The sequence below is a fragment of the Thermobia domestica genome, chromosome 2 (genome assembly GCF_964235325.1).
Source record: "Thermobia domestica chromosome 2, izTheDome1.hap1.1, whole genome shotgun sequence".
NCBI classification, from domain to species: Eukaryota; Metazoa; Arthropoda; class Insecta; order Zygentoma; family Lepismatidae; genus Thermobia; species Thermobia domestica.
Genome location: NC_137455.1, coordinates 118663691 through 118685861, shown reverse-complemented (window position 1 = coordinate 118685861; position 22171 = coordinate 118663691). Strand labels below are relative to the sequence as shown.

Here is a 22171-nt window from a genome sequence, read left to right as displayed (position 1 = left end):
ATCCGATCTATTCAAGAAATCATGGTATCGTTCTTGTTGTGGCTATAATTATTTTATTTAGCCGTCGATGCGGTTCTTTATTTAAATTACCGTATTTGTGCGAATATAGACCGCACCTAAACTTTTGATAAAAGATTATAGAAAAAAAAATCTCGAATATAGGCCGCACTGCTAAATTTACGAGAAAGTTCAATTAGACAGTACTTTAAATTGCATCTCTCTCCTTCCCCTTCTGCAGTTCTCGCATAACTAAGGGTGACTCATCACCAACAGGACAGATTTTGCGTATTGGAAGGTCTGGTGACGTCACTAATGTAAGCTACATTGTAAGGAAGTTCAAAATTGATTTATTCGAGAATAGTTGATCATTTGGTTTCTAAGGATGGGAGAGTACTAGTTACACAGCGAAATTTAAACTTGAAGTTATCATCTATGCAAAGGTACACGGAAAGTGGAAAGCTGGACGTAGATTTGATGTTGATGAATAAACTTCGTTGGTGATGTGCAAGTGAAGAGAAACTCTTAGATACTTTGAAAAATCGGTGTTCATTTCGAGGGCAAAAGTGCAAATATCCAGATGTAAAAAAAGACTTGCTTGATTTTGTAGTTTAAAACAGGAAACGTGGATATGCCGTTACAAGTGAAATGAATCAAATTGAAGGCTACAAAATAATACGTGCACATGTCATTTTGCAACTGACGATTTATGATCTGAGGGGGAAAATCTCGATTATAGGCCGCACCCTGATTTTTCAAGCCCAAATTTAAGGAAAAAAGTGCGGCCTATATTTGCGAAAATACGGTATGTGGAAAAATATGTTTTTGTGAAGCATATGTAATTGTAACATAATACTTTCACTATCGTTACATATATTATCTTTTAGTTAATTCAAGGCTTCATATATTCATATTGTGCCCGGTTTCTTTTCTTTGATATGTTGAAAAACATTTGGAAATCCAGTATGGCGGAACCAGGCTTTTCAAACGTGTGACAGTTTATGCTTTTTGTAGTCATTATTAATATTGTGCGGCAACGTCATGATAGCCACAATGCGTGGTCCTCTAAACTGACCGAACAGTCGTCTCCTCTTACTGGTGGCATTGTAACTTAATATGCGTCCAAGGACTTTGCCATATTTTTACCCTAATATGCGTCCAAGGACTTTGCCATATTTTTACTCCCCTTTTAACTGTAATGAGTGACTTACACAGGAATTTGAGAGACCACTTTCCTTTTTTTTTTCTCTTTCTTTTTCTCCCCTCGACAATGAACGACAGATGCTCCGTTTCGTGTTAATATAAGTAAATAAATAATTAAAAATAATAAATAGAAATAGAAATAAAGTATATTAACGAATAGCCGTTTTCAAACATGTTCTTGTAGAGCAGAAATTTGAGTACGCAGTTTATGACATCATGATTGTTGGGCACTCAAATTTCTACACTATATAAAATACCTTGAAAACAATTATTACTTCATGTAATAGAGTTTTGTAAATATTACGTGGCTTACTTTCTAACTTTTATGTATTCTTCATTATCTTTAATTGATTCACTAAAATTCAGAAAAGTGCGGGTGAGCTTGGCGAAAAGCATTAATTTACTCTTGAAAGTATTTTTCGTAGCTTGATCTAGTGACAAGCTCTTCTTTCATAAATGCTGTTGAGAAGCATAACACTCGAGTTTGCATTAGGAGAGAAAGTCTAATTAAGGTAGATGTAATTATAAAGAAGTTGCAAATAACATATATATATAGGATGTTACAAAAATGTGTCAATATTTTGGGAACAGATTTATCACATCAAAATAAGGTGGAAAAAAAAGTTCGTGGACCTGTGCTCAAAAGTGGGTGGTTTCGGAGTTACAGGGTGCCGAAAACATGGAGTAAGAACTTTAAAAGTTCATAGCTCTACTACTATGGAATCTATCGTAGTCGGGACAAAACATCACTGAGGAACTGGTATGTGAAGTATCAAATATCTATGTTTAAGAATTCTCCAGTACTTGAACACTAATTTTTAGAGAGGTAGGTGGAGAGTGATCAAGTACTCCCAAACAGTCTCTCTTAAAATGATTGTGCAAATACCGGAGGTTCTAAAAGATGGATATTTGGATAGTTCACATACTAGTTCCTCAGTTATATCTTGATCCGACTACGATCGGTCCTATAGTATTGGAACTATCGACCTTTAAAGTTCATTTTTCACATGCACTTCCAATCACAGGTCCATATGAACTTTTTTTTTTATTTTAATGTGAGGAATCTATTCCCAAAATATCGTGACAAATTTTTGTAACACCCTATCTCTCTCTCTCTCTCTCTCTCTCTCTCTCTCTATATATATATATATATATATATATATATATATATATATATATATATATATATATATATATATCCCTCTTGCAGAAAGACTGGCACTGACACCAACTGTGGCAAAGGAGAAGAAACCGAAAGGTGAAGAGAAGGAGAGTACCAAGAAGGAGAAATCGAGAAAGAGAAGAAACAAACGAAAAGAAGAAAACGCAGATGATAGAGTACAAAAGGAGCTAGAGAAAGTAGCAGCCTATCAGGCAAGATTAGCCAAAAGGAATAATAAAATGAAAAAAATACGAACTGCCGTTGATTACGAAAACGCTCGGACAAAGAAATTACAAAGTAAGTATAAATTGGAGTCATTTCTGTTTTACTCTTCAAATTGATCCTTTATAAAAAGTTAAGTGTAGGTTCAGTTTTATCCTGTGAGGCTTCAGATACAGGAAATAAGGGTTTGTGACGTAAGTTCACGAAGGAAAATGTTACTAATGAGTCATGACTGTAACACTTGTTGACGACGGAATAACTATACCACGCAAATATTATATGAAAATAGTAATATATTTATAATAATCATAATATTTTCCTGGAGTCAAATCACGAGTCAAACTAACATACAATTCTTATGAGAAGCACATAAACTCAGAAATATTATTTAAACTATGTTGCATAACCCCTGAAAATAACATTGGTTGTCACGTGAAAGTAAAAAACGATATTAGTAATTTACGATCACTGACGGAAAAATTAAATGACTTTTAAATGACATCTGCATGAATATTGTAATTTATACTTCATTAGTACTTAAAAGTGTCTCCCGGTATCCCAACTTCATCTATACGTTCGTTGCCCCTTTACCGGAGGAATCTAAAACATTGATAATATTTAGATAGAGCGTATTCTAGTTCCTGTGTAATTCCTTGGCCCGATTACGATAGGTTCTATAATTCTTGAACTATGGAGCTTTAAAGTTTATTTTTCATTGTTTTTCGACAGCTTACAACTTCGGAAGAAGTCATTTTCCACCATATGTTTACCAGACAGTAGATTGGGTAGCTAACTTCTGACCCACTTTTCCCCCCACCCCCTAACTACCAAAAATTATGAAGCCGCCACTGTGCACTTTAACACACAAGGATACCCCCAAGTGAGATTGAATATGCTTTTATGACATTTAAAATCATAAAAACTTACACCTAAACTTACATCTAAAACTTACAACTTATAGCGCTGTCTTTGATTGAAAAAATAGTTTTTGTTTGGTGTAAATTGGTTCAAAAATAACTGAATTATAAGAAGATAAAGTTTACTATGTTGCATACTACAGATATATGTATATACTAGGGATGGCCAATTCCGGAATTTTTACTTTCCGGAATCCGGAAAGTAAAATCGGAAAATTCCGGAATTCGGAAAAATTCCGGATTTCGGAAAAAATCCGGAATTCGGAAAAATTCCGGAATTTAGAAAAAATCCGGATTTCGGAAAAATTCCGGAATTCGGAAAAATTCCGGATTTCGGAAAAATTCCGGAATTCGGAAAAATTCCGGAATTTAGAAAAAATCCGGATTTCGGAAAAATTCCGGAATTTGGAAAAATTCCGGATTTCGGAAAAAATCCGGAATTCGTAAAAAATCCGGAATTTAGAAAAATTCCGGAATTCGGAAAAAATCCGGAATTCGGAAAAATTCCGGAATTCGGAAAAATTCCGGAATTCGGAAAAATTATTTTTTCTTTTTGTAATCCTAAGAATTTTGTTCAAACGCAAACGAACAAATTTCCTTTTTGTAATCCTAAGAATGTATGATGCAAATTAAGCTGAAACTTACATCCTAAAGTATACACTACTCAATCTTCCCATGGTTAATGAGATGTAGTCCAAAAGTACGATGTACTTCTAATATTTAATTTTTGTTTTACTGTGATATTGTCCAGATGTAAGACATATATCACACTGAGATAAACAACTTGACATAATGAAGATGTTATCATACGTAGTTTTCCAGAAAATCGTGAGAAACTAATTTTTGTGAAGTTAAAATATGCGTCTCTTGTTGCCAGTGGGATGCAATTGATAACTTTTATGCTGGAATAGTCTTATTATTATTATTATTATTATTATTATTATTATTATTATTATTATTATTATTATTATTATTATTATTATTATTATTATTATCAATCGTTTATGTACTGTAAAAGAAAAATGTGAACCGTTAAGTAGTAGATTTTATCTGTTGTTTTTTGATATCTTCTAACAGTAATAACAAACTGCTTGTAAATACGCAATGATTATCAAGGACAATGGCATATTAAGGTAAGGACTACTCTGCAGACTAGCAATAAACAATAACAGATAAACAATAGTTGCAAAAAAAAAAAAAAAAAAAAAAAAAAAAAAAAGTAACTAACTTGGGCACGTCAGAATGTTCGCGAGAATATAGGGACGCATTGAGACTAGCAAAGAGCGTGCTATTATCATTACTCATAGGGCCGTACGATGGAGGCATTAATGTTAATGGCTCTAATGAGCACTTACTTGCTCTAACGGTTAACCTCATTTTTGAGATGATTCTTAGAAGGGGCATGTTGGCATGCAGTTAGAAGACCTATATCCATTATTTAAAAAGCACACGTTATCTGTGGAGTACTAACGATTTGCGTCACTATCGAACACTAACGTAGCACTAGCGACGTTTAAAGTCGAAATTGGAGTCTGACATAAGTGGCTTGTCAACTTCACGGACATTATATTTTTCTTGACGAGAGAATTTTGCGCCCAGGAAATTTGCGCCCTACCACAAAAATAGGAAAAAATGCGCTCGCAATATATTTGCACTGGGATGTTTGCGCCCTACCCCAAAAAGAGGGGAAAATGCGCCGGCTATATATTTGCACTGGGATGTTAGCGCCCTACAATTCAACTTATTTTTGTATTGTGTAAAGTAACTTCCACTCACACTTGAACTAGGCTTGCCTATCATCGCCTCAGTGAGTTACTCCATCCGTTATAATATTCCGAACAAATGAAAAAAATACAATTTTAGTTCACTAAAGGGCAATTTATACAAATACAATTTTTCATTATACTACAAAATTTACAAAAAAGTATAAATGACTGATATATAATTATTAATATAATCAAAGAGTATAATTTAATCTACAAAAGGTTGTTTGGCTCTACCCAGATATCTCTGTTCACAATCCTTGCGAGTTGTTTGGCTTTTCAGGACACAAAATATAGAAAAGAAAATGTAAAGTGAATGTAAAATCAGTTCAGTAATATTATCAAGAAAACTATGTACAGTGTGTTTACTTGCTGGAATTCAAACACACAATTGCGTTCAGTTGTTCTTTCAGAAAAAATGTTCCGGGGGGCACACTTAGTATTCCGGAGGGGGGTCACTGCTGGTACTATTCTATTTATTATTATATTATAGACGTATTATTTTGATCTCCTCCGAGGGGGCACTCTGAGAGCTCTGGGGAGGCCAGTGTTCCCCCAAAATCATCTCTGGAAGAAGCAGTGATTGCTTTGATCCGTTGTGTTCTTTTGGCTTATATTGAAGTTTATTCTCCCCTTATATAGCCACAATGAAAATAAATCACAAATGGCATGGTTGTGGGGGAGGATTGTTTATGCTGTAATGTCAGCCCCTCCGAGCAAATGCGTAAGCTCCAATAGGTTCTTTTATTTCGCAGGGCTCAACTTCCCGGTGGAGGTACATCGCAGGCGCAATTTTCCCTGTTCTTGAGGTAGGGCGCAAATTTCCCAGACGCAAAATTCTCGACACCGTTCGAATGACCTCGGAAAACTATATCTTTTTCAATACTTTTTTATATTCTTTTACTCGAGATTTCTTCATAGCTTCTAATTAAAATACTTACTAATATATCCTCATTTTATTGTCCTAACCAATCAATATGGTTATGTTGTCAGTAAAATATTTAGATTGATCGAGCCTCTGGTGTGTAACCACAGTATTTCATATCATCCCCCCATTTAGAAATCTTGGCTAAACGAACCAATATATGTTGCCAATAAAATAGTTTAGAATGATTGAGCCCCTGGTAAATAACCACAGTATTTCGTGACAGACCCCCCCCCCCTTCCTATTACCATATTCTAGCTACATGCCTGACTCAGCTAATTCTCTACATTCTTTACCAAGCACACATTTTCTAAAGCGGAAAATGCTCTCTAAATACCTAAGCTCATTATTTTCAGCAGATGCACAAATTGGGTAACATTCTATCTACATGAATGTTATATATATGTCGATTACTGGAAACCGCTTCTCGCTATCTATTACCATATTTACTATATAATGATTAACGTTAAAACCGGAAATGGTTGATTTGTACCGCTTCCGGTTTGAATATTACATTCATCAGGGAACTCGATTCTTAACTATTGACTCTGTACATCATGGCCAAAATTGATTGGTAATCCATCAGATAGTTCTTGAGACTGTTTGCTTCACTGACGGACAGAATGAATATATGGCTATAGAGTTTTGATAAACTAAATTCGTTAATGAGTGATGATGGAACAAATATAAGAAAGGTAGGCCTTCCACCGGGAAAATTTTCGAACACAAAATTAGCCATCGAAAACCCACATGTCCTGGGTTAGAATACCATAGATGAAAACTCTACCACTGAGTCATCAATCACCCGCTTATTAGTTTTATTAATTATTATATTAATATAAATTAATGAATGCCTGCTTATGTTAATTATTGAACAATTACATTGTACACTTCGTAAAGTCAAAAATTATAAATTTGTATTTACTGTACATACAGTGAGCGCAGAAAGTGTTCGTACACCTATGCTATTGAAACGAGAATGCCTGCGAAAAAGAAACAGAAAATTTAAGAAGTGTAATAACACACACAATGTGAATAATGAAAACTAAGCTTTATGAATGTATCAATAAAGAACCACAAAGACAAGTTTAATGGTCAGAAAGTAAATAAATTCCGTAGAAAGTGTATAGAGTAAACGCAAAAAGTGATCGTACACCTGACGTACGAATACGAAACAAAGATACCACAACTGGGGTTCACTAGTATTCACCTGAGTATACACCTCTGTATAGCATGACGAGTAACAGAATGAGTTTAGTTGTGAATAGAAGTGAAAAAACTGCACGTTGGGCTGTCAAAGTGGGAAGCAACCGAACAGAAACAAATGAGGAGACAAGAAAAGTAATTATTAAATTGCATAAGAAGGGTAAGTCTTTGAGAAAGATAGCAAACCTTGCAGACAGGCCTCGTACAACAGTACAAACAATAATTGCGATGTATAATGTTTCTATCACTGTGCGGAAAAAAAAAAAAAAAAAAAACTGGAAGACCAAGACTGTTGAGCGAACAAGATAAACGTTACATTATTAGGGAAAGAAAAAAGGTTCCAAAAAATAGTGCTGTGCAATTGGCAACGGATCTGGAAACACGCGGTGTTAAAGTATCAGCCAGTACAGTGCGGAATATTTCCAAGGTATCATGGTTGGATAGCCAGGAAAATGTTCTGGGTGAACAAGACAAATCGTATAAAGAGACTAAAGTTTGAAAAAGAGTATAAAGATAAGGGATCAGGCTTCTTTCTGGAATAGGGTCACATTTTCGGACGAAAGTAAATTTAACTTTATCGAGTCCAATGGGAGGCGTATTGTATGGCGCAAGGTGAATACAGAGATGAATCCTCAAAATCTCGTCCCTAAAGTAAGACACGGAGGAGGGTCCGTGCTCGTCTGGGGTTGTATGAGTGCCTCAGGGGTGGGTCGTCTCCACCTTATCGATGGAGTGATGATCCACAAAGTGTATATTAACATATTAAAGGAAAATCTCCATACTAGTGCGCAGAAGATGGTTCTTGAAAACAATTTATTGTTCAGCAAGACAACGACTCCAAACATACAGCGGAAAATACTCGATTGTGGCTACTCTATAATACCTTGAAACAGCTTCGCACACCTCCCCAATCCCCAGACATGAACCCCATAGAACATCTATGGTCTGTTCTGGAGACAACAATCAGAAGGCACAGCTTCTCTACTCAGGGCCGGCGCTAGCAATTTTGCCTCCTTGGGCGGTGCTTTCACATGCCGCCCCTTTAATCCGCAAACCTTATTTTGACAGATAACGTTCAAGTGTCATTTAAAAACATGTATAAAATGGAAAAGTAAAAAAAAAAAAAAAAAAAAAAAACTACCTTTCTGGAATGTTCACGTAATATTTAAACGACTCTATACTGACACAATATTCAGTATGCTCGATTTCGCTGTATATCTGTAATATAGAGCAGCGCATACAGAAAATAAAATTTTAAAAATATACTTTAATCATGACTAAGAATTTTAATTTTTAGGCTTATTTTATATCAAAAGGCGTTTTCAACAGAGTATGGAGCAAGAAGATAATACAGTAAATCAGATATTATGGTAAATGTAAGTGATTAGCTTAAGCCTTATAATGTACTAAAACACAATAGACATACATAAATTTAACATATCTTAATTGAAAGAAACTTTTCTTGCTTTGATATGAGCAAATCCCTTTATCACATCACGTAGTCCAATGTTTTAGCCAATTTGTGTTCTATTGATATCGTCGCTAGACCACTCAAGCGTGTTTCAGACATAGAAGAGTGTAGATAGTTTCTAATAAACTTAAGTTTCCAAAAACTTCTTTCTCCACTTGCCACTGTTACAGGCAAGATTAACAAAATTCTACGTGCAATACTAACATTGGGAGCAAAGTCATGTTCCTTAATTATTATTATTATTATTATTATTATTATTATTATTATTATTATTATTATTATTATTATTATTTTGTGAACTTTCACAGGCTTAATTATAGTGGATAACACTTTCAGTTTGTCTTTCAAATCACTGGGGTTAATATCTTTCAATTCTTCGTGTGTTAAAATGGTGGTAAGTTTAGTACACTTTTCAGACAAAAAGTTCAGGTGGTAGGCTATATCTTTACGATTACTTATATCGCAAAGAAAATTGAAATATTCGCTGTGATGTTTAAGTTGCTCAAATCTTTCTCTTAAAAGCTAACACAATCACTTCTAGAACTTTGTAATAAAAATCGATCTTGTATCTTGTTTGTGGATGTTTTCAGTAGCTTCATCCTCTGCCTCGTACTGAAACTGTCTCTTCTTTCGACTTCGAGCTTGCACTGTATTACATATCAGTGGATCACCCGTATCTAATGCTGATGCCAAGTCCATCGTATCAACTCAGTAAGATTTAAACTTTGCATAATTTCTGCTCCTCTCAAAGTACCCAGATATATTTTCAAGAAATCCTACTGCATCCAACACATGAGAATCAATGCTTTAAAGTCATATCAGACAACGAGTGAGTAAAGGAAAGAAAAGTAACTCAGCTGGTTTGCTATACACAGAGCATCGTGGACGACCATTCTATCGGTTCTATTGTCATTACTTATTTGAAGTAAGGCATCATAAACTTCCTATATTTGATAACTGAGTCAGAGCATCAATTCGGCTCTCCCACCTTGTGGTGGATTATGATTTTAAAGTGAGACTACTAATATGTTCCTTTAGTATGGCCCAACGTTGAACTGACGCAGAAAAAAAAAGTCATAAACTTTTTTTTAGCTATACAAAAAATGAAACATTTCTCAAGAAATAATACGCTGTACGATTTACTATATTCGGAATGAACAATTTGTAAATTGGTCAAAAACTCGCTATTAGAACCTAAATGTCTCTAGATGCTACCAGGGGCGAATACAGGGGGGGGCGATCGGGCGATCTCCCCCCCCAGAAGAGGAAACTTTTTTATTTTATATATAAATAAAATATATAGTTTATTTTTTGACGCTCTTAAAAGTAGCTCTAAGTAGCAGTATTACAACCCACCGCCCCCCAGAAGTCCGTCCTGGATCCGCCCCTGAATGCTACAGGCTAGAACGGCCTGTCTCAAGTAGGAGTGTACCTTTTGCATACTTGGAGCGGAGCGTTAGAACATTATTGAATAGAAAAAAATATAAAAAGACACCGTGATAATCTTATGCACTCTAGCTCAAAATCCTATCTACACTGCTGCAAGGGAAATATTGAACGAGATACCTGTGGCTAGTAGTTTGATAATTGAAAACGAGGAGGAATGCTCTGAATTTCCTGAGAGAGTATTTCTTGAATGTGAGTGAAGTAAGTTCAATTACATTCTCAGGTTAACACAATCTTATTTTTCCATGTGAGCCTATTACGAAGCATTATATTTTGATAGTATTCTTTTCTTTTTCAAATTTTGCCGCCCATTAGACTTGCCGCTCTGGGCGGTGGCACGGCTCGACCCTCTCTCGCGCCGGCCCTGTCTCTACTAAAGAAGGCCTAAGAAAAGCTATTCAAGAAGAATGGGACATAATCAGTCCCGAAGCTACAGAACTACGAACTACTACAGGTGAAATCAATGCCACGAAGACTACAATCATTAACGCACAGGGTAATCCCACAAAATATTAAATAACGTAATATACTTTATAAGCACTAATTCAAGCATAAGTGTACGGTGACATTTTGCGTTTACAAAAAAGGAATTCTCTCTTTTCTTCTGAACAAAACAGTGATTGTGTTTGTTTGGCCTTTCTCTTGTATATAGAAATAAAATGTATGAATGTGTAGTCTTAATTCTGGTTATATATATATTTTCCACCTCCCGTTCTCATGCTAGCTGTTTTCAATATAAAGTATGCACGGTGTACGAACACTTTCTGCGCTCACTGTAGGTATGTTGACAAAAAGCGAATGTTATTAGAATATTTGTTGAGATTTCTTTTCCTCCACTGCCTTTCGCCTGGTTACAAAGTAGTTTGCAGTGCTTTGGAGTAGCTGTAGGTGGGAACGCGATAATGTTTGAGACATACCGGCGACTTTTTTGTGTGTGAAAATAAGACCCTTATAAAACAGTAAATAACTGCAGTAGCAATTGTCTACGTAAGTGATAAAGACATATCCAACTACAAGAAACTAATACAGTATATATATTCATTATTGTGTTTCTCTTTTAACAGCTACTAGCTAGGGATGGCCAATTCCAGAATTTTTACTTTCCGGAATCCGGAAAGTAAAATCGGAAAAATTCCTGATTTCGGAAAAATTCCGGATTTTTTCCGAATGTCGGAATTTTTCCGAAATCCGGATTTTTTCCGAAATCCGGATTTTTTCCGAATTCCGGATTTTTTCTGAATTCCGGAATTTTTCCGAAATCCGGAATTTTTCCGAAATCCGGAATTTTTCCGAAATCCGGAATTTTTCCGAATTCCGGAATTTTTCCGAATTCCGGAATTTTTCTGGATTCCGGAATTTTTCCGAATTCCGGATTTTTTCCGAAATCCGGAATTTTTCCGAAATCCGGAATTTTTCTGGATTCCGGATTTTTTCCGAAATCCGGAATTTTTCCGAAATCCGGAATTTTTCCGAAATCCGGATTTTTTCCGAATTCCGGATTTTTTCCGAAATCCGGAATTTTTCCGAATTCCGGAATTTTTCCGAATTCCGGAATTTTTCCGAATTCCGGAAAGTAAATTTTCCGATTCCGGAAAACAAAATTTCCGGAATCCGGATTCCGGAAAATTTTGGCCATCCGTAGTATATACACTCCCGCTCAATCGCACACACACATTTACAATATCAGCTGTCGAGCACACATATACATATATAGCAAAGAGGAAGAAGGAGGAAGTAAAACTTGAACGCTTGCCAATTTTTTTTTCTCTCTCTCATTCTCTCTCTCTTTTCTTCCCATCAGCTCTGAACGATAGAGAGGTTTATGCAATAGAAAACAGAGAGAGAATGATTAACGGCGGCATATACGTCGCCTCTCATATACTTAGTATTGAAATTAACAGCTAAACATAGCTCGGGCGCTGTATCCTTCGCTAAAGTTTTCTCTCGTAACGATTCGTAACGTTTAGAATCCGAGCGAAACATTTCACGCTGTTACACGGCGGACTTTGGCTGTGAGCATCCTTGACAGAGCCTCTATTTAGTTCCAAAACATGCCACATGCGCGCGCTAGTGTTTCACATACAAAATGTATTTTCTCGCATCTCTTTTTCTCCCCACACATTCTAGAGTTGAAAGCATGCAATAGCTGAGTTGTATTTATATATTCAAAGATCTCAGTTTTATGGGTTTATTACCATAAAACACTTAAAACATACTTAAAATTACAAGTTCGGATACTGATAATGGAATCTTCTGTTAACCTCGTTCTCTATAGGAAACAATGACTTCTTAAACTCTGTCCACTGATCGTAATTCAAGCTGAATAAACAGCCGTTAATATCAAAAACTACTTGAACTTCGGTCTGCACATTTTTCACAATTACATTGAAATTGTTAGTAAGTATAAACTTCTTTTGGGGATCCATTCTAATCACACCATTTTTTACTTCTGACAACATATTTTTGTTCATTTTCGTTCATTTTTGGATTTACATACAGAACTCAATAGTTGGATAGTTACCTTTTAGACCAGTGTATTTGATTTTTATTCCATCTTTAGCGATCTCATCAATCATTTTATCTGTTAAGTGTTTTGTAAATCTAGGTGGAAGAAAAACCTTGAACTTCTCACACTCATCTAATATGCTCTTCCCAAACTTAGTTTTAATCTTTTCCATTTTCACAATCTTATATTCTGTATTTAATTCTAATTCTCTTAATCCAATAACCTCTTTTTGTTCAAGACTTAAAAGCTTGTTTAAAAAATCAACGTGTTTTGCCATCGTATTTATTATATAGAAAATCAATCTTCAATTTTTATCTTCACTAAAAAATATTTAATCATTTTTTATCAATTTCGTTTGATGGAAAAACTTCCATAAAACAATCGTTAATGAAAACAGTTTGAGGGTATCTTTTCGATACCCTTATGCCCGTTGATATTTTGCTAACTAACTAAAACTCTTCTACTACTTTTTCATTCTTGGCATCATATGTAAAGTTCTTTCGTCCAATTAAAATCGCATAGCACATAGTATTAGCAGCCACAGCTTCTGTAAAGTCTACAACAATCTTTATGTTCGTTCTTTCATTTATCGATACATTCTTTCTCTTACTACAATTAATCACATACATTGGTCTGTTGTCTATAAACTCTTTAGGATCATAGTACATTTCGGTGTTGCCACACGTTATTCTCTTAAATGCAGTATAATCTTCGTACATCTTGAAATAATCCTTGTTAGCAATATCTAAGTTTCTTGATTCTTTTGGAAATACCTCATTCCTCCCATTCTTAAGATAGATATTCTTTACCTTACAATGATCAAACTTACTTGCATCTGCTGTTTGTTTACCACTTCTATCAGTTTGGAACATTACAACTACGAAATCAGGCATATCAAATTGTCTAGAATTAAATTGAGTAGTAACATCAAACTCCAAGAAAGAACCTACAACAGCCTTTTGAACACATTGATAAGTATGGAATGAAAACATGATTTTTGGTTCTTTAAGAATGCTCAACTTTAACTTGTTTTCCTAATTAGATTCGTATTCAACAATAGGCATTCTTATCTCCATACTTTTTATTGTTATTTTTCCATCATGAGGAGCTGCTCCCGATCCAGTCCATTTGTACAAGACATCGTTATTGTTGTTAGCTTTTGTAAATGTTATTCTCAATCCACCTTTCCACATAACCTCTTTATAATCACTTAAGAAGCCTGGAATTAATCTTAATGGATACAAAACGCTAAAGTCCTTTCTTAGACCAAGTTTATCATCTGTTTTAAATCCTGCTTGTTTTAGATATTCAACTTCTGGTTTGGAAATCTTTAATGTTCCGATAGCTGTAGATGTTATCCCTGGTAGCTCAATTTTGTCTATAACAACACCATGCTTTCTAACCTCAATTTGAGAAAAGAAGAATGGGAAGAAGTTATCTACAAGTTTTATAGTATCATTTGCACCAAATGTTCCTCCAGCTGATGCACCAACAACTTCAAAAGTCACATGACAATCTGCTTTGTGTGGATGTACGAACCCACCACCCACGTTAAAATCAAACTCAATATCTTTGTTAGCTTCATTCAAATTATTAAATGTTCTTGTGTTAGCTTTAAAACTCTGTAACTCGTAACTTTCAACACTATCCATTTATTATAAAGAAAATCTTGAAACAATGCTTTGATGGGATATACCCATAAAAGAATCATACATAATAACATTTAAAAACTTATAATCCCCATCCCAACTTAACCTTAGCATTCATAGCAGTACCAACCCCAAAAGCAGCTAATCGTTCACCAATTGGCGCATCACTACTAAATGCTCTTTTCCATGCTTTAGTTTCCAGTTCCTTATCTGCAATATGTCTCGACTCTGTATCTTTATTGTCTCTGTAGTATATATCGTGTTCTTTACAAGCCTCATCTAATGGGTTAATACCTTCATCACCTCTCTCTAACCTTTCTTGAAGCTTGGTCCCAGGCCCGCAAAATCTAAAACCTGGAATATGTAATTCAAATGGGAGTTTATTAATCAAATCATTTACTAATCCTTTCCCAAGCTTCTCATCATTCCAGAATCGTGGTGGTAATGTATTTAAGATCTTAATCAAATAACCTATACCTTTTGGATCATTAGGAATAAACTGTGAAAGCTTATTATTAATCATACTCACTATACCTACTTTCTCATTGTAAAAGTTATGATTACCAGCCCTTTCTTCTCCATCTATAACTATTAACCGATCAATTAACTTTCTCACATCATCCATCCATATATATTCTTTAGGTATCTCTGTATATTGTTTAATTCCTTCACCAGTCCTTTTAGGTGTTGTATTCTTTTTAGGAGTTGGGGGTAAAGTTGGTTTAATATAATTATCCCAAATAGGCTTGATAATATTAATCTACTTTGAACCTCTACTAGATGCTACCTTTTTATCTCGATTATATTTTTGGAAGGCAGCATCTGAGTCTATTATTATTTCCTTGTACTGTTCAAAATCGTCATCATCATAATCTTCAATGGTTTTACTAGTATTCGTCGTTAACAATTCCCATAGACCTTCTGTTCCTTTATAAGTTTTACCATTAATTATCAAATCATCACCATTCACTTTAACTTCCAAATTTCCTATCTTGTTTATTAGTTTTCCATCTTCTTCTACAGTTCTTATTCCAAACACAGTATCATTTCTTTTACTATAATATTTCGTTGCAATCTTACCAAATGACTGTGCTGTTGTTAAAGGTTCTACTCCTTCCACTTTGTCTTTAATTTGTTTCCTCATTTGTTTTATTTCTCCCGTTATAGGTGTATCACTACTACTTGGAGAACTATCATAAGTTATCTTTTTAGGTGTTTCTAGTAGACTGGGATCTATTGAAGCCGTCTTATGTGCAACTGGAACAAGTTCAGTTATTAGATTTTTATTTTGTTCTGCTACTTCTTTGATCTCACTCCCCAAGTTTTGAATAGCATTAATTACAGGTTGTTCTTGTGTTTTAAATTTATCGTATATACCTGCTCTTTCTTTCTTCCATGATTTGAAGCCCTTTATCAAGAACTCCTTCAACTTAATATTCTTATCAATTTCTTTCTCATCCATTTATTGTATAGCAAACGAACAAACGTCAATGAACGTCAAAGAACGTCAATAAACGTCAAAGAACGTCAAACGTTAAAACGTCAAACATCAAAAAACGTCAAACGTCTATAAAGTGTTTTATCTTGTTCCTATACTTACCATTGTTTACCTTCCTTGTCATATCAATTACTATGAAACCATAATCTTCTTGCCAACATTTTGAACATATCTCTTTAAACTTATCATAAGACATATCTCCTCCAACAAACTCATTATACACATGTTTGAGATTAGTATCATCTTGCCTGAATATACATAGGAAGTTAACGTTATCTCTTATAAGCTGTTTAGGTACTTTTGAATATGTTTGTGCAAGATAGAAACAGTCTAAATGTCTATGCCTATCTCTTGTAAAGTAATTTCTAACAGTATCTTGATTCTCCAAAATGTAATCGTCAAACACAACAACAGAGTATTCTTCACATTCATCAATAGGTACAATAAAATCATTACCGCTTAAGAATGTTGCTATTTGCTTCTTAAACTTTAGTTCTGCTTTTTCAAATCGATCTTTTAACTGCTCATACTTTGGCTGATTCATGCTTTTAGAATATATGTAGAAGTAATTATTGTTTAACCAACCTGGCTGTAATAAAAAATTAAATAGCAAAAACGTTTTACCAGACCCCGACGAACCTACGATAAGGCATCGAACATCATCAGGTATAAGCTCTCCATTTCTTTTCTTAGCTGTTGTTTCTTTTATCATTTCTTTTACATCCCAATTAATAGTTTTCTTACTCATTTATTATAGAGAAAATCAGGGGGTGAGCGTTTTGCTCACCTTTAAAAATCTCTATATGTCCAGTACTAGTACAAACTCGGTTCGTTGATGAAGATTGCTTTACCATCACAATGGCCGTCGATTTTCCCGACGTCTGTAAAAGACTTAAACTCGCGCCTGTCTTACGTAATACGAAGGAAACAGTTGAAACGTTTCCAAGACTTTCAGGCCCTTCACTTGTGAAGGGCCAAGGATTAGAGACTTGACTTGTATTTACATAGCCTATCTTATATCTTAAGTTGTTCTCTGATCTTAAGCAACGTATCTTTTATATATTCGTTGTCCATTTCGCCATTCAATGTTATTATCATCTCTAACTGTTCTTTAAATGAGTTAATACAAGTGACAATGGTTTTATATTCGTCTTTTCTTTTGCTTATGTTTAACTTCGAAGACAAACCTGTTATTATAGCACTTCCAGTTGCAAGAGACGTTGTTAATATTGAGTAAATTGTTACAGGTATAAAAATATTAATAAACCCAGTTGTTGCAGAAAGAATAACCGACAACGTGATCAAAGTGTAGTATGCATATTTAACAATTCGTAGTTTTCTCTTTTTCTTCTTTAAACTGCATTCTAACTTTCGAATGACATCTTCTATTAACTTGATTACTTTCTCTCTTGGAATATCTCTAGGTAAATCAAACTCATTCATTTATTATATAATAAATGGTTAAGGTATTTAAGCTAACGAGTGATACTTCGGTTTTAAAGAAGAAACTCCATTACGAATTAGACAACAAGAGCAACTATTTAAGTATAGGACTAGTTGGGTTTTACAGTACATATCTAACTCCAAACATAACAACAAAGAAAAACAGTTTCTCATATGGTGATAGACAAGTTTTTATACCAGAAGGACAATACAGCTTAAACAGTCTTAATGAATATTTAAAATCTCAATCCATCAACATAACATTATCAGAAGATCATTTAAGAAATAGAGTTAAAATTGAAACTGATAGTAATGATGTTACAATTGGGAGTATAGGCACTGTCCTTGGGTTTAATGTTTTTGAAGTTTTAGAAAAGAACAAAACACATATTGGAAGTAAGTTGCCAAAGTTTCATCCGTTTGATACTGTAAATGTTCACTGTAATATAGCAGATGGCATGTTTGTTAAAGATACAGAATACACACATAGAGAAACAGGGATCATAGCATCATTCAAAACAGATGTCGAGTTCAAACATAGTATTATTTACGAGCCTACTTATCCATTATTTTTCCCTATATCCAAAGACAAGGTTGATAATTTTGAGATAAGGATAACAGATGAGAATGATTCCTTAATTGATTTTGGTGGAGCAACAACAACTGTACTTTTGCAAACCAAGATTTTCTCTTAGATAAATAGGAAGATGTGTTCTATTAAAGGCTGTATGTTTAGTGTTCCTTATAACGAACTAAAGGATTTAAATATTGATCATGTATTAACAAAGAAACAACTTAACGATAAATCTAAGAAAATTAAAGAAGGTAAAGGAATGGATTTAACTTTAACTACTGCACAAATGAAAAAGATTAAGAAAGAGCATATTGGCGGTTTTATCTTTACAATTCCAGCCATTCTAGCAGCTTTAGGAGCAGTTGGCTCATTAGCAGGTGGTGCAGCAGCGATTACTAAAACTGTACTGGATGCTAAGAAGAATAAACAAGAACTTGAAGAACAAAAAAGACACAATATGGCTATGGAAGAAAAGCAGGGAGCAGGTAAACCAAAGAAGTCAAAAAACTAAAACCATTGACCAACTTCGATATAGAGAGGTTGGCTAAAGAATTAAAGATAAAACGATTTAGAGGTGTATTTATGAGTGATGAACTTCCACAAAAACCTTATGTACATGAGTGTGGCGTAGTTAACCTTGATAAATCAGAAAACATTGGTACTCATTGGATATGCTATTGGAAAGATAACAACATAAAGTACGTGTTCGATTCTTATGGTGGTGTTCCTCCTAAACAACTGGTACAATATCTTGGTACTGAAAACTTATTCTACAATGACGAACGAATACAAGACTTTAACTCAGTTATATGTGATCATCTTTGTGTTAAGGTCTTAAATCTTCTAAATCAAGGGTATTCTTTTAGTGACGTTATGTATATGATTAAAAATGATTAAGTGCTTTTATGGTTTGTATCCATAAAAGTTTTGCTTTAAGATAAATATGGAAGCTATACACAATAGATTTTTAGATTATTTTGAGAAGCATGAGGATGAACTAGATGCACTAGATAGATATAATTTTTATCAGTATTTTCAGGATGTTAGCGAGATAGACTTAAAAGATAAAGACAACGTATATAGTTATTGATCTATGGAAAAGGTTAATACCAAAATTTTTGTACACGGAAGAAGAGTTGGAAAAGTTACGTCCAATAATTACCTTAAAGGACTTGTTGTCAAATTATAGCTCTAGACCATTACAATGCAGTTATTGTGGTAGTAAGTCATTAACAAAAGGTATGAGCAGTTACATTTGTGACGATTGTTCTGTAGAGAGTGGTTGGGTTTACAGTACTTGTGAAGAAACGAAAGCTGCTTGTGCGAGAAAACCCTGGTACGATACTACAAAAAGATTTAAGTTACAGCTATCTCGTTTGCAAGCTTTACAGGATAGAATTATTCCCGAAGAGGTGCTCAAGGTGTTAAATGATGAACTTAGAGATATACCAAAAGATTTAATATCAACAAAAGATGTTCTAGAAGTACTAAAGAAAAACAAATACACAAAATATTATGATGATGTCTATTTAATACACTATCACCTTACCGATCAAAAACCATTAAAATTACAACATATGGAGGAGACACTTATAGACGACTTCGAAAACTTACACGAGGTCTTTAGGGAGCTGTATCCGGAAAGAGCATTGTTTATTAACTTGAAATGTGTATTGTACCATCTGTTGAAAAAGCATGATGTTCATGTTGATATTGATTTTAAACACTCGCCTAGACAAATAGAGATGTTAGAGAAATGTTTTGAAAAACTAGGATGGACATTTTCTGTATAATAAATGAGTATGGATATATTTGGTAATGTTAAAGATAGAAAAGACGATGTTGATATTAGTGAAGAAAAATTAAAATTATTGGAGAATTTAAATGATATTGTTAGCGTAAGTCAACTTAGATCAATAGAAGCTCAATTAGAGAACGATAGAAAACGATTTGAAGATGCATTAGAAACGTTACAAGACACATACGTCAAGAAAGAAGATTTTCAAAAGATTAGGATGGATACTACTAAATTGGTTATGCAGAAAGAAACCATGCCTCTACTATATCGATTAAAAGTTAAATACGTTAAGGAGCCAATCTTTAGAATATTTAATCTCTCTAACGGTTACAAATTTCTCTATAATGGAAAAATAATGCACATGGACTTAAGTTTGGATAAATACTTTCTAGATATATATTTGGGTGATACTTTGATTAAAGAGATACCTTTTGACTTTAAGAAGAACGATATAATTACGATTAAACCAAATAAAAATTCTGCTATGGAAGAAGGACAATTATTGTTTGTTGTAATGTACATAGAAAGAGAGCTTTCCTAAAGACGTTTGCTATATAATAAATATGGATATCTATGGTAATGTTAAAATGACATCAGAGTTAGATAATACAGTTGTGAGAAAAGATATTACTATGTTGAAAGAAGAGCTTAACTTCATCAAACGGAGTTATGTTATAGAGCTTCATAGTCGATTGATATCAGGAAATGTTGAAACTCCGTTCTTTTTAATACATAATCTATCTATCACATACAAATTTCTTTATAAAGGTAGGATAATGCATATAGAGTCATCTTACAATACGTATTATATAGATATATATTTAAATGATTCTCTAGTTGAAACTTTTCCATTGCACTTTAATACAAATGATAACTTAGCAGTTAGACCATCTAAAGATTCTGATCTGAAACATGGTAAATTACTATTGCTTCTTATGCATGTAGAAAGAGAAGACGAAGATAGTGATGATGATGGTGAGAATGTTGATAGCATAATATTAAACAGCGATAGTTATTGATTTTCTATATAATAAACAGGATGTATTGTGTTAAGTGTAAGAAATCGACAGGTACGAAGAAAGATACCATTAGAATTGAACAAACAAAGAATGGAAGATATCTAAAGAAAGGTATTTGTTCTGTATGTGGTGTTACTAAAACTCAATTCGTTAAAAAGCCTGATTGACTAGAAGAAGGTAAAGGTGTTAGAGAAGACATTGTAGAAGAAATTCACAAACCATCTAGAAAAAACTTTGACAGATTAAGTGTGGTTATAAAAGGTATCGATGATCTTTGGCAAGCTGATCTTGTAGAAATGGATAGTGGAGTTTTAAAAGGTGTTTCCAAAATCAATAAAGGTTATAAGTATTTGCTAACGATTATAGATGTGTTCTCGAAATATGCGTTTGCTGTTCCTGTTAAAGATAAAAGTGGTAAGAATGTTATAGAAGCATTCGAATCCATATTAAGAACGAGAAAACCTAGCAACTTACAAACAGATCAAGGTAAAGAGTTTTACAATAAAGAGTTTAAGAAGTTGATGGATGAAAATAAGATTAATCACTACTCAACCTATAGTGGTAAGAAAGCTTCTGTTGTTGAGAGATTTAATCGAACGCTTAAGCAGAACATGTGGAAAAGGTTCACAACACAAGGGAACTACAAATGGATAGAGATATTACCAACACTAGTTAAAGAGTATAATCATCAAATTCATAGAACAATTGGTTTAAAGCCTGTAGAAGTTAATAAGAAGAATGAGCAAACAATATTGGAGAGAGTGTATCAAAAAGAATATAAGCGTGTTAAGCCCAAATACAAGTTAGGTGATCATGTTCGTATAAGTAAGTCGAAAGGGTTATTTGAGAAAGGATATACACCTAATTGGTCAACAGAAGTATTTGTTATTAGTGAAGTTATTCCATCCAATCCGCCTACATATAGAATTAAAGATTTGGAAGAAGAGGATGTGCAAGGTAGATTTTACGAACCAGAACTATTAAAGACGAAACATAAGGATGAATACTTGGTAGAAAAGGTGTTGAGAAAGAAAGGTGATAAAGTATATGTCAAATGGCTAGGGTTTGATGATTCACATAATAGTTGGATAGATAAGAGTAATGTTGTAGTGTAAATATAAATGTTTGTCTTTTATGGTTATTATGCCATAAAAGCTGTTTGAATGAGATAAGGGGGTAACGAAACGATACCCCCATAACATATTTCCGGGGTCGTATTTCGACTGTGGAAATTATCAAAAAATAAGCGACTCCTCTAATCATAGGGGTCGCTCCAAAACAAAGTTAATAACAAACTAAGAGGGTCCCGATAACGATTTCGAAAATGATTAAATAAACATTTTATATAATAAATATGAGTACTATGGATAAT

At 34.0% G+C, this 22171-nt stretch overlaps 1 protein-coding gene across 1 annotated transcript in view; it reads left to right on the top strand.

Annotated features, from left to right (window-relative positions):
- Window positions 1-22171, top strand: part of Rs1 (Dead-box helicase Rs1) — a 75459-nt gene that overhangs the window by 36521 nt on the left and 16767 nt on the right. The window contains exon 12 of the mRNA XM_081745373.1: window positions 2411-2659. Coding sequence (XP_081601499.1) covers window positions 2411-2659 — 249 coding nt within the window. The remainder of the gene's footprint in view (window positions 1-2410; window positions 2660-22171) is intronic.